Genomic DNA, 11,099 nt, shown 5'->3' on the forward strand with positions numbered 1-11,099 from the left:
TTGATCCTGCTGGTGCTGAGAGTGAGAGCTGCGCAACTGCCAGAGGTCCAGGCTGGGCATGAGCACCTCCATAGCCCTCTGGAGGCTCCCTGCCTGGGGGGCAGCTTTCTCTTGCTCTGGACCAAAGCAGCCTCTACCATTAAGGGTCATCTGTGGTCCACCCTAAGTCGCACCCTGCCTGCCCAGTTGTTTGACTTCCCTGTGGCCTGGTGTACTCCCCCCATCCTCATGTGTTCACGTGGCTGCTGTCCACCTTCCTGTAGCTACCTCTTGCCTCTTGCCCTTTTCTTTTGGGACCCACACCAACTTTTCGTTTTCTGCCACAGAAACATTTCTGTCTCTCAGCACTGCCTCAGAGCCCCTCAGACACAGACTTCTGTGTGTGATCTTGATAGGACACGAAGAAGCCATTCTTAGATGGAGTCATACCATCTCTGCGCCCTGCATCGGCCCTCTTGCCTTCTCCGTACTTTCCCTCGTCCCTCTGTCTATCCTCCCTCCCACCTCCTGCCCAAGGTGGGGACTTGTGTCTGGAAAAGGGGCAGGGGTTGCTTTGGCTGGGCAGAAGCTGCCGGAGCACTTGGCTCGAGCCCATTCCCACGGCTCCTCCTCCACGGGGACCCGTGTCTCCAAGGGTGCTGCTCTGAGGTACAGTGGTTAACCCCTGGCTGGCCCTTCTGTGCCCCTTAGGGGCTCCTCCCCTTTCAGACTTCTTGTTATCTTGACCAATGTTGCAGGCCCTTGACTGTCCACTTGGAAGGCAGAGTTCAAGTCTTCCTCACAAGGGCTTGTTTGATCTGCCCTCTTCCAGTTCAGGGTTCAAAGGATGAGTGGGAGCTTGGGGAGCTCACGGTGCCAGATGGAGGTCCTGGAGTGTGTCCCCAGCTCCTGAGTCCCCAGTAGCTTGTTCTGGGGCCCTCTCTTTTTCTTCCTCTTCCAACTCCCAGTGGGATGTCTGCTCCCTTCCCAGCAGGGCAGTGTCAAATGTGCCCTTAGAGCATGGCTGTGGTCCAGCTGGGCTGAGCAGCCAGGGTCCTAGGCCTTTGCAGGCCCAAACTCTGGAAAGTGGGCTTTCCTGACCAACCTCACCTAGCTCCTTCCTCTCCACTTCTCTGCCCTCTGTTCCCTTTGATCTCAATGAAAAGTAAAGCCCTTAAAAGTGGGTAGCACAATGCTTAGTACAGTGCAGACCCTCAATAAACATTTGACAAGTGGATGAAAGAATGAAGCCAAATGCAAGTGCTGTCTTTGTGGTTTGAGATCCGGGGAGGTGGCTCAGGACAGATCCCACAGAAAGACAGGTACGTCGTTCAGTTTTACTGGTTGTCGAGCCAGACACTGTCATTTGCTGTGCTGGCTCCTGTGGGCTGGCTGGGACAGTTACAGGGCAGGACAGAGGGGATCGCTCAGCTGGCCTCTTCCAACATCCCCTCTCTGAACTCATGGTCCCACGGTCGTCTTCAGCATTTCTTCTCTGTCAGAGTAAGGGGTTCTTGACCCTGACTCTGGGCTGTACCAGGATCCTAAGCCCGTTTCCTTTCTTGGAGTTCACGATCTTTATATTCTGTTTGTCTGCACCCACTGGAAAGGGAGCCTGTTTCACTGAGCTCTCCCCTGATTCAGTCCCTGGGATCAGGGAGACACAGGTGTTGTCAGCCGGGCCTAAGTCATGTGCTCTCCGGGGAACCTGGGCATGGGGTCCTCTCACCTAGTGAACGGACATTGAAAGGGAGGGAGGGAGGTTCTCCAGGGAAAATCAGGTGCTGTTACAGGGATGCAGGCACCAGACAGCCTAAAACAACATCCTCATGACATGGCCCTCACCAACTTTGGCAACTTACTTCGTTGCCAGACATCAGCTTGGGGTCAGATGGCTCTGGGTTTCAGCCCTCAGCAGGTCATGGCTGAGCTCTCTAGTCTTGGGGAAGCCACTTAAACTTTGTGAACTTTAGTCCCTTCCCTGTGAAATGGTGGGGGTAACAGGCAGCGTCACCCACGAAGCACCAAGCCAAGGGCTGCAGCAGTGAGCTGTGGTCTTCGCTGTCGTCATCACCCAGCGCTCAGCCAGGTTCGCTCTTGAAGTCCTTGGGGGACAATGAGTGTTGGGTGTGACCCCAGATGCTCTACTTCATACTCACAGCCATGCTGCCAGTGGACACCAACACTCTTTATTTCCAGGCAATAAAACTGATATTCTGTTTAAGTACCGCGCGCTAACTGATTGCGCCACTGGAGCTCCAAAAACTGATATTCTAAAGAGATCCAGTCCAGCTAGTAAGTGGTAGCATCCGTCTGACTCCAAGTACTGCTCTCTGTCCAACGTCTGGAGCCTCTGTCCCCCAAACCTTCTGATGGCTGACCTGGGGTTTATGTGCAGCTGTCTCATGCAGAGTGTGTGCTCGCTCTGTAGACAACTCTTATTTATCTGTGGTGTGTACCCAGTGCTCCCCACTCCATGCCCTGACCAACCTTCCCTCTTCATTTCCCGTGGCTCCTGCTCATACTTCCTCCCTCTCCCTGTGTTTCTGATCCCCACCTCAGACCCAGAGAAACCACGGCCTTCTGAGCAGAGGCACCGCATGAGCAGTGGCTTTGGCCACAGCGACTCCCTCTATGGCCAGCAATGGCTGGTCCCATTGGGGCTGCCCTTGTCCTCCATCCAGTGGTAGCTAGAATCTGGCAGTCACTTTTCATTTTGTGACGAAACTTCTGATACTGCCTTTTAGGGAACTGTCCAAAGTGTGGGAAGTTATGATGTCCGGAGGAAGCCATTTCCTTCCCAGAGCTGTTCCTGGCCGAGGCCCCAGTGCAGTGGCCATAGCCCCCTGGAACACCACACTTCTGCCCCTCGTCCCCAGTCCCCTACGTGTTCCAGCCCCACCTTACTCCTCACCTCTGACACGCCCCTCTCTGCCCACCTTCCCCCCAATGGCTCAGTCCAGACTCTGATGTCCTTTAGCCACAAGATACTTAGTGGCTGGAAATCTTTCTGGGGAGTTAAGCTGCCCATGTGTCATGGATTCGAAGCTCAGTAACTTATGAAGATGATCGGCTCATCTGCTTGGGGCATTCTTCGTTTTTTGGATAAAGCTGGAGGGCGCAGCAGCCGGGTGCCACCACTGGAAGGTCCAGGACCTTTAGCTTTTGGGGACATTGGTCCCAGGCCATCCACCTGCTCTGTGCTTCCAGCATTGGGTCAAGCCCTGGGGGACAGAACTTACACTGTCTCTGAGCCCCCCATCTGTTCTGAGCTCCATTTGTCTTTCGGGCTCCATGGTTAGATCTGAGCCCAGAAGTGGTGTGAGGTTGTGTCTCTGAGCCCCACCGCAACACTCCCTTCTGCTGTGGCCCTGCGTTTCACAGCTGTGCAGGCCTCACATCTGGTTTTATGAGAAAGTTTGTAGTGACACAGCTTTGGACATACAAAGTTAAAAGGTTTCTTTCCCTGCAGTACTTCCCAGTGCCTTTGTGTGCTGCGTGCTGTGGCCTCACACCCGTCAGCTTCTTCAGTGCCTCACAGAAGTTCCTGTGACACCGGAGAAGCCCTGTCCTGCTCAAATGCTTGACAGGGACTCGTGAGTGCAAGTGCCTCAAGGCCAGCAGGGCTAGTTCTTCTGAAACCTGGACTGCCGCCTGCTGTGTGCTGGCTGGTGTGGGGGCACTGGCTCTAGGGTGTCCTTTCAGGACACATGGGGTTGGGACACGTGCAGGTATGTCCCCAGGAGATGTGATCAGGGGGCAGGAAGGATCAGGAAGAGGAGGAGGTGCAGGGGTGTTTGTAGGCCATCAAGGTTGGAGACGTCAGCAGGTATGGACGCGGTGACCAGAGGGTATGGAGCTCACAAGCCTGTGTCTAGTTTTTTTGCTCCTATTCAGGATTATCTTCCTAAACAAGGCTCCCAAATGACAGGCCTTGGGCCCTAACCTGTCCTGTTTGACCACCACAGCCAAACCCCGAGGCAGAGGCCAGGCCAGGGTTTGGACCTTTTCTTGCCTGTTGGTACCAATAAGCTGACAAGTGGTCAAGCCTGGAAGTCACGTGTCATGTTACTTTTGCTTGATGATGTCTTGTCAATGCTTCTGGGTTCTTGGCTCTGTGATACGTACCAGGAGAATAGCAAGGCAGTGAGGTCCTGGGTGAGACCTTGAAAGCTCTGGATGCAAGGTGGCTGAGGCCGAGCAAGGGGGCAGGGCTACTGCCGGAGCTGGCTACCCGTCAGCCACAAGACAGAAAACACGGGATGCTGATGGTGGCTCCCAGGCCCCTAGTACAGGAATGACTGGGGCAGTAGGAGCTTGTTGGAGACCCAGTAAAGGTCTGGTGCTCAGGAGAGACTGGCTGGGCCTCCATGTGGCATTCTCGGACACATTGGTTGTACAAAAGGGGGTGGGGTAAGAAAGTGCCAACTAAGAGGGCAGCTTGGGAAACCTGTATAGGGCGGAAGTTTGGAGGAAAGGGTACCTTGAAGGGAAATGGGTGGATACGTCATCAAGGGGGTCCTGCTGGCAGCCTGGCAACTGCAGGGCAGTGGGGCAAGGCCAGACCTCACTGGCCAAGGCGTCAGGAGGATGCAGGACAGTACAGCATTCAGACATTGGTGGAAGAGACACCATGGGCAGAGGGCCTTGCTGAGCTGCCTGGAGGAGGTGTCAGGGGTGGTAGTGTCATGTGTTAAAGGGTGGGAGGCTGGTGGGTGCTGTGATGTGGCCACACATGGTTGGGGCCTGGCTGGGGGGCAGTCAGACAGCTGAGAGGGGTGATGGACAGTGATGGTGATGGGTGTGTAGACACAGCTGGGACTGTTGCCCTCGGTACGATGTGGGCAGTTCTCTGTCCCCAAGAGGAAAAGGCAGGACAAGCAGACACTTGGGCATGGGTGACCCCGACCACTCCCTGCTGTGCCCCGGGTCATTCCTTAGGCTCTCCTAGGCCTCCTGCCATCACCAGCATACTTTGGTGGCCTTGGGAGTATGGCCTGGTAGAACACAGATAGCCCTCAATCCTAGCACTTCCTGGCCCAGCCCCATTCTCTGGCTGATACCCACCTCCCCACACCCAGCACTTCTCCAAAGGAGAGTCTCTTTGGATGCTCTGGAGACTACCCACCTTTACCCCCAGTCTCCTGATCACCCCTGTTGGACAGGAGGGCTCCAGGGCTGCCCAGACGGGCCTCCTGGATCCCAGACCCTACTCTGGTCTCAGGCCAAGCCTCTCCAACATGTGACCCAGTGCCCATCCTATTCTCTCCACCTTTGCGGCTTGGCTGTGGTCCTACCAACTCATCAATACAGTCACACCTCAGACTCCAGCTACACCTCAGATGGCTCCACTGAAACGTAATCTTTGGAGCGGGGCCAGGCTGGATTCCACGCTAGTGCAGGTCTCAGGCTGGGGTTGCTGTATGAGGGCCCTAGTGGGGTGCTTGTGTTGGCCCAATCCCACAGGTCCTTCACTCAGCATCTTCCCAGCACTGTCCTCTCATCATCACTGCCCCTGACGCCTACTACCCCGGGTACCCACCAGTCCCTGGCACCCATCATCCCTGCCATGCCCCCTTGGTCATCTCCTGCCATGCCACTCCATGGTGCCATGTGGCTGGGCAGGCGTTTCTTCTGGTTGGTGTCTATTCCCTGGGCCCACTCAGGTGTCCTTCGAACTCCTCTCCACCAGGATTGGGAGCATAGTCTGGCTTCTTCAAGAGGCTCCACTCTGGATCTGAGCAATTGAGAGGAGACAGTAGGGAAAGGGGTTGAGAGGAGAGAGCCAGAAATCAGTGGAAACAGGTCTGGTGGAGGAACAGAGCTGGGTCTTCAGGGAGAGGCTCCCCTGCATGGTTGGGAGATGAAAAAACAAAACCTGTGTGAAGGGGAGGAAGGATGCTGAAGACACCCTGTGCTGTGTGGGATGCGCGCCAGTCAGGATGGCCCAGAGATGGATAGGGGAACCCAGAGCAGGGCTCTCAGCCCAGCCTAGGCAGGGGCACAGAGAGGCAGGTGGGATGAGAGCTGGAGAGGGGCCCATCAGACAGCAGAGAGCTTTGGGGGTCACTAAATGTCCCCAGGTGCCTGCCGACACTCAGTGTGGCACAGCATGGCGTTCCAGTGCAGCCCATGGGTGGGCTCTGTGGTCTGCTTCTTACAAACCAGAGAACAGGTGGCCCTCAGGCGAGGAACCACCTAGATCTGACCCAGTCTGGCCTTACCCCCTGCCCCCAACAGCTCCAGATTTGCTCCCTCCAATCACTCCTGGGCCCACTGCACCCGAGTTCCTCCCACTAGGTATCCAGCCAGGGGTCCCTGCACCTGGTTGCCCTTACTGTGGTCGTGACTGTGGGCCGTGTGCCTGCTGTGTGGGCCGGGCTGCTAACACTCTCTCTCATTGCTCTCTCCTGCCCATCTGCATGTGGCTGCTCTGTCTAGCTGCGCGGCGGTCCTGAACGCCGGCTGTGTAAGTGAGCATGCTCATCCCATGCCTCTGTCCATGCGCTGCACCTGGCCATCGGGTCTCTGCTCTGCTCAGCTTTGCGGGGCTCCTGGCCACTGACAGGCTCCTGAGGCTTCCTGCGGCCACAGGAGCAGATGGGGTGGGGGGCATGAGGGGCTTTCTCTGGAGGAGATCCCAGGCAGGCCTCCTGCCACCACCATGCTGGCGAGAGACTGGAGAGTTCTGCCAGGTGATGTTGGGAAGCACCATCTGTAGATTTGTCTGTGTGTGTGCGTGCATGCGTGTGCATGCCTGCACACATGTGCTGTGTCCCTGTCATGAGCAGGTCCCGGCCATTCCTGCCACGCTGCTGCATGTCTGTGACATGTGTGGGTGCTGCTGCTGTTGCTGCGTGCTGTCCTGTGCAGGGAGGCTGAGTGTCGTGGTGTGCCACTGCCTCACGCCTGCCTTGCATGTGCTGCTTGTAGTGTGGTCTGTCTTTTGTCATGAACTTGTTCAGTCTTATGCTGCAGCAGCCTGTACATGACCCAGCCGTCCCTGAAGCCAGCCCAGGTTTCTCTGGGTCCCCTTCTGAGAGCAGAACTGTGTGTGGGGACTGGTGAGGGTACTGCCAGAGTCTCGCCCTCCAGGGCCTGGGTAGCTGGGCAGTGCTCAGAGCCAGTGGCTGTGGCTGTCAGGGATGGGCAGTCACCCTGTGCCATGAGACGCTGTCTCTCCTTTGGTGGGCTGGCTGGTCATGAAGCCCCTGTGGGGTGGAGGGGCTGCTGGCTTTAGTCCTCCTTATGCCATTCAGTCTAGAAGTCAACCCCTACACCAGCAGGGCACTGGTTCGCACCCAGGGGCCAAATAGCGAATAGCAGAATCCCACCCTCTTTCTTCCTCTGGCCTCAGCGCTACCCCATGAACCCAGCTCCCTGAGTGTCCTGGCCACCGGCCCCGCTCCCCTGAGCCCTCTCCCACCCTGCCTGGCGTCCCTCACCTGGCCTTGAACCCCTCTCCCTCCGCAGGCTCTTCAGCAGCCTCGGTGAGCTAAGCTCCATCTCAGCGCAGCGCAGCCCTGGGGGCCCGGGCGGCGGGGCCTCCTACCCGGTGCGGCCCGGCGGCCGCTACCCCATGGCGCGGCGCGCCCCGAGCCCAGTGAAGCCCGCGTCGCTGGAGCGGGTGGAGGGGCTAGGGTCGGGCGCGGGGGGCGCGGGGCGGCCCTTCGGCCTCACGCCTCCCACCATCCTCAAGTCGTCCAGCCTCTCCATCCCGCACGAGCCGAAGGAGGTGCGCTTTGTGGTGCGCAGTGTGAGCGCGCGCAGCCGCTCGCCCTCGCCGTCGCCACTGCCCTCGCCAACACCTGGCCCCGGCCCTGGCCCCAGCCCCGGGGCCCCCGGCCCGCGCCGGCCCTTCCAGCAAAAGCCGCTGCAGCTCTGGAGCAAGTTCGACGTGGGCGACTGGCTGGAGAGCATCCACCTGGGCGAGCACCGCGACCGCTTCGAAGATCATGAGATCGAGGGCGCACACCTACCGGCCCTCACCAAGGACGACTTCGTGGAGCTGGGCGTCACGCGCGTGGGCCACCGCATGAACATCGAGCGCGCGCTCAGGCAGCTGGACGGCAGCTGACGCCCCACCCTCACCCACGCCCCGGCTGCGCCCTGCGGGCAGGGCAGGGCCACCCACCCCACCCCCACCCTCGGGCCGCGGGCTCGGCCTGCTCCCTACTACGGCGCCCGGGCCAGGAATGTTGCATGAATCGTCCTGTGTGCTGTTGCTCGGAGACTTGCCCTGTACATTGCTTAGTGCCCTCCCCGGCCGGCGGGCCCCACCCCAGCACACGGTCAGGAAGGGCCGGGCCCGGGAAGCTGGAGCCAGAGGGGTTGGGGGCAGGGCTCTCCACCCGGCCGTCTCCTACACAGCTCCCGGAGGCTGCTCTCCCAGAGGGGATCTAGTTCAGCATGCGAGGTCAGGACACACCTTGGTGACTCGGGGGGAGGGGGGAGACATTGGGGTTCTCGGTTGGGGGCCAAGGAGCCCTCTTGTTTTGCATATTTTAATCCACTCTATATTTGGAACGAGAAAAGGAACAAATATCTCTGTCCTTAATAGCTTCCCTTCCCCTCCCCCCAACCCCCTACTGGTTACGCTGTGGCTGCCCAGTCTTCCATCTCTGGCCCCTCACTGCCACTGCCACCCCACGTGGGGCGGGGGACGCTCCAGCTGGTCTGGGGTTGGCTAGGATCCTAGTATAGCCGCCCTGGGGCCCTGCCTCAGCCTTCTCCCCTCGCTGAGCTATAGTGTGCCCCGCGACCCTTCAGGTGCTGCGTGGAGGAGGGGCGGCAGGCAGCCAGGCCTGCTGGGCACTAGCAAAGTCTGGTGGTCTGGGAGACCATTGCCCTGAGGGAGGGGGCAGGGCCCTGGCACCTGCCCCCCAGCCATCTCCCTCACAGGGTTCCTTGCCCAGGAGGGGGTCTATCCTCCTCCCCACACTGTTGGGCAATTACAGCAGAGAAGCCTCTGCCTCAGACCCCAAAGTCTCCCGTTCCCGCCCTGTGTGTGCACACAAGTGCGCGTGTGTGAAACTCTGGGTGCAACCGAGTGCACCGGAGCCCTGTGTGTGCCTGAGAGGAGAGCTGTCCCATGGGGCCGCTCTGGTCTAGTGTGAGGGCTTCGGGAGCATGCACAGGGTGCGTGCCTGTGAAAGCACCCCACCTCCACTTCCAAAGAAAGTCAGAGGCCCCCCTGTCCCCTGGGACCTGCTGTTTGTCCAGCCTGCCCTTCCAGAGCATCACCTTGCCTGAGCAGGCCACCCTGGTGAGCTCTGCTGCTTGGGAGGGCCCTGAGGGCTCTCAGAGGCAGTGCCGCCCACCCCATCAGACTTCTGGGGGCATCCTAGGGAGACCCCCTAAAGTCAGGCTACTGCAAGCCCTGGGGAGAAGCAGAGACCCCAGAGGGCACCCCAGCCCCCCTTACTGTGACTCCTCACACTCAGCAATGACCTGTGGGGTGGGGGGCCCTGGGACGTTTTTAAACCTAGGGTTTGGAGTCTGGACTAAGCTCCATCCACGTCACTCACAAGTTTCTGTTTATATTTCTAGCTTTTTTTAATAAAAATATAAAAATCCAGAAAACAGAAGTTTTCACAGCCCAGGGGCCTGGCACACCGGTCTGTGCCCACCCGCCTGTCCCAGCCCACTGGCCCCATTCCCTGGGCAGAGTCACACCCAGTTACCCTTTCACTAACAGACCAGGTCACACTACAGCAGTCACTGTAACAGACTGTCACATACACTCAGTCTCACACTCACCTGTGGGTTTTTGGTTCCGTTCAATTTGGGTTTTTAACTTTACAGGGTCAGTACCGCTTCACCCTCCTTTTGTATGGAGTTCCATCCAGGGGATTTCACCCCTGCTCCAGTCCTGAGGCCTCCTGACCCTGATGTTGTGATACACCCCACAGAGATCTATGTTTCTTATATTATTATTATTATTGATAATAATTATTATAATATTATGTAATAAATTTATAAGAAAGGAATCTATTTCTCAGTTGCCTGCTTGAGGAGATATTGGGAGCACATATCCTGCTGTGGCTTCGACAGGTCACAGGGACCACCCCGCCTGGACATGAGCCTTCAGCCACAAGCGCTGCTGACTCTTGGGTCCCTATGTCTGACTCCTGTCTCTCTGTTGACCTCCAAGCCCACTCGCCTGGCTTGTTGCATTTTTCTGACTCCTGCTGGATCCCAGGCTGTGCAGAGTGATTCTCTGCTCCCTGAGTAATCTTTTCTGAGCTGGAAGTCTGGTTGTCCTCTGGCCCTGTCCTCTTTCCTCCCAGTATCTAGTCTCTAAATCCTGCTGCTCCTGTCTGTGAGCCCTCTCATGTCTACCCCGGTTGTCCTGCCCCCACAGTGGCTGCCCGTGTTCGGGCCTCACTTCTTCTCCCTGAGCTGACAGTCACATGAGCAGCCAGCTGCCACTGGCTGGCGACGTGGCTGGTTCTGCGTGGCCCCTGGTGGTGGGTGGCCAGCCTGGTGAGTGGAAGGAGGGTGAACAGAGGTGAGTGGGGGGACACCTCCCTCGTAGCGAGAGGCGGAGACTGCGGGGTCCAGGGCTAAGAGAGGGCGGGGCCTGCAGAGGTGCGACAGCAGCTGAAGTTGGGCCACCAGTCAACTGGTAGGGTCACAGGAAGGACAGTGGGTGCAGAGCCTGGCCACCCGGCTCGGTGCAACACGATGTGACACAGTGAGAAACGCAGACTTTGACTCAGGTTCCCATTGCTGGGCGAGGCCAGTGGGGGATGAGACCCCAGAGGGAGTAGGGGTGGGGGGTGCAGAGAAGCCTGCAGAGGAGTGGACTTGGGTGTCCTCGCCCAGAGGCAGTGCAGTGGCGGATGTGCTGGGAGCCAGTAAAGGTCTGGATGGCTGGGTAGGGGGTGGGAAGGGAGGCCCTGGGGAGGCAGTGGCACCTTGAGAGGCTCACTGTCTAGAAAGTCCCACAATTTCAAATTTTCAACAATTTGTTTGATTTTCAAGTTAGAAATTGTGATCATCATACTGAAGGGGCCATGAAGGAAGTCCAGGAGTGGGGCCCTGGCAGGTCTGGATATGGGGTGGGGGGACCTGGCTCAGTCTGGGACCGAGCGCTGTGGCACCAAGGGGCTGGTCTC

The 11,099-nt window shown here is 58.2% G+C and overlaps 1 protein-coding gene across 2 annotated transcripts in view; it reads left to right on the plus strand.

Annotated features, from left to right (window-relative positions):
• SHANK3 (SH3 and multiple ankyrin repeat domains 3) overlaps positions 1-9,889 on the plus strand; it is a 52,274-nt gene extending 42,385 nt beyond the window's left edge. For both annotated transcript variants that reach the window (XM_066358803.1, XM_066358804.1), the window contains one exon: positions 7,453-9,889. In XM_066358803.1, the coding sequence (XP_066214900.1) occupies positions 7,453-8,056 (604 nt within the window). In that variant the 3' untranslated portion in view covers positions 8,057-9,889. The remainder of the gene's footprint in view (positions 1-7,452) is intronic.
• Positions 9,890-11,099: the final 1,210 nt, after the last annotated feature.

This window comes from Saccopteryx leptura, chromosome 1 (assembly GCF_036850995.1).
Source record: "Saccopteryx leptura isolate mSacLep1 chromosome 1, mSacLep1_pri_phased_curated, whole genome shotgun sequence".
In the NCBI taxonomy this organism is placed as follows: domain Eukaryota; kingdom Metazoa; phylum Chordata; class Mammalia; order Chiroptera; family Emballonuridae; genus Saccopteryx; species Saccopteryx leptura.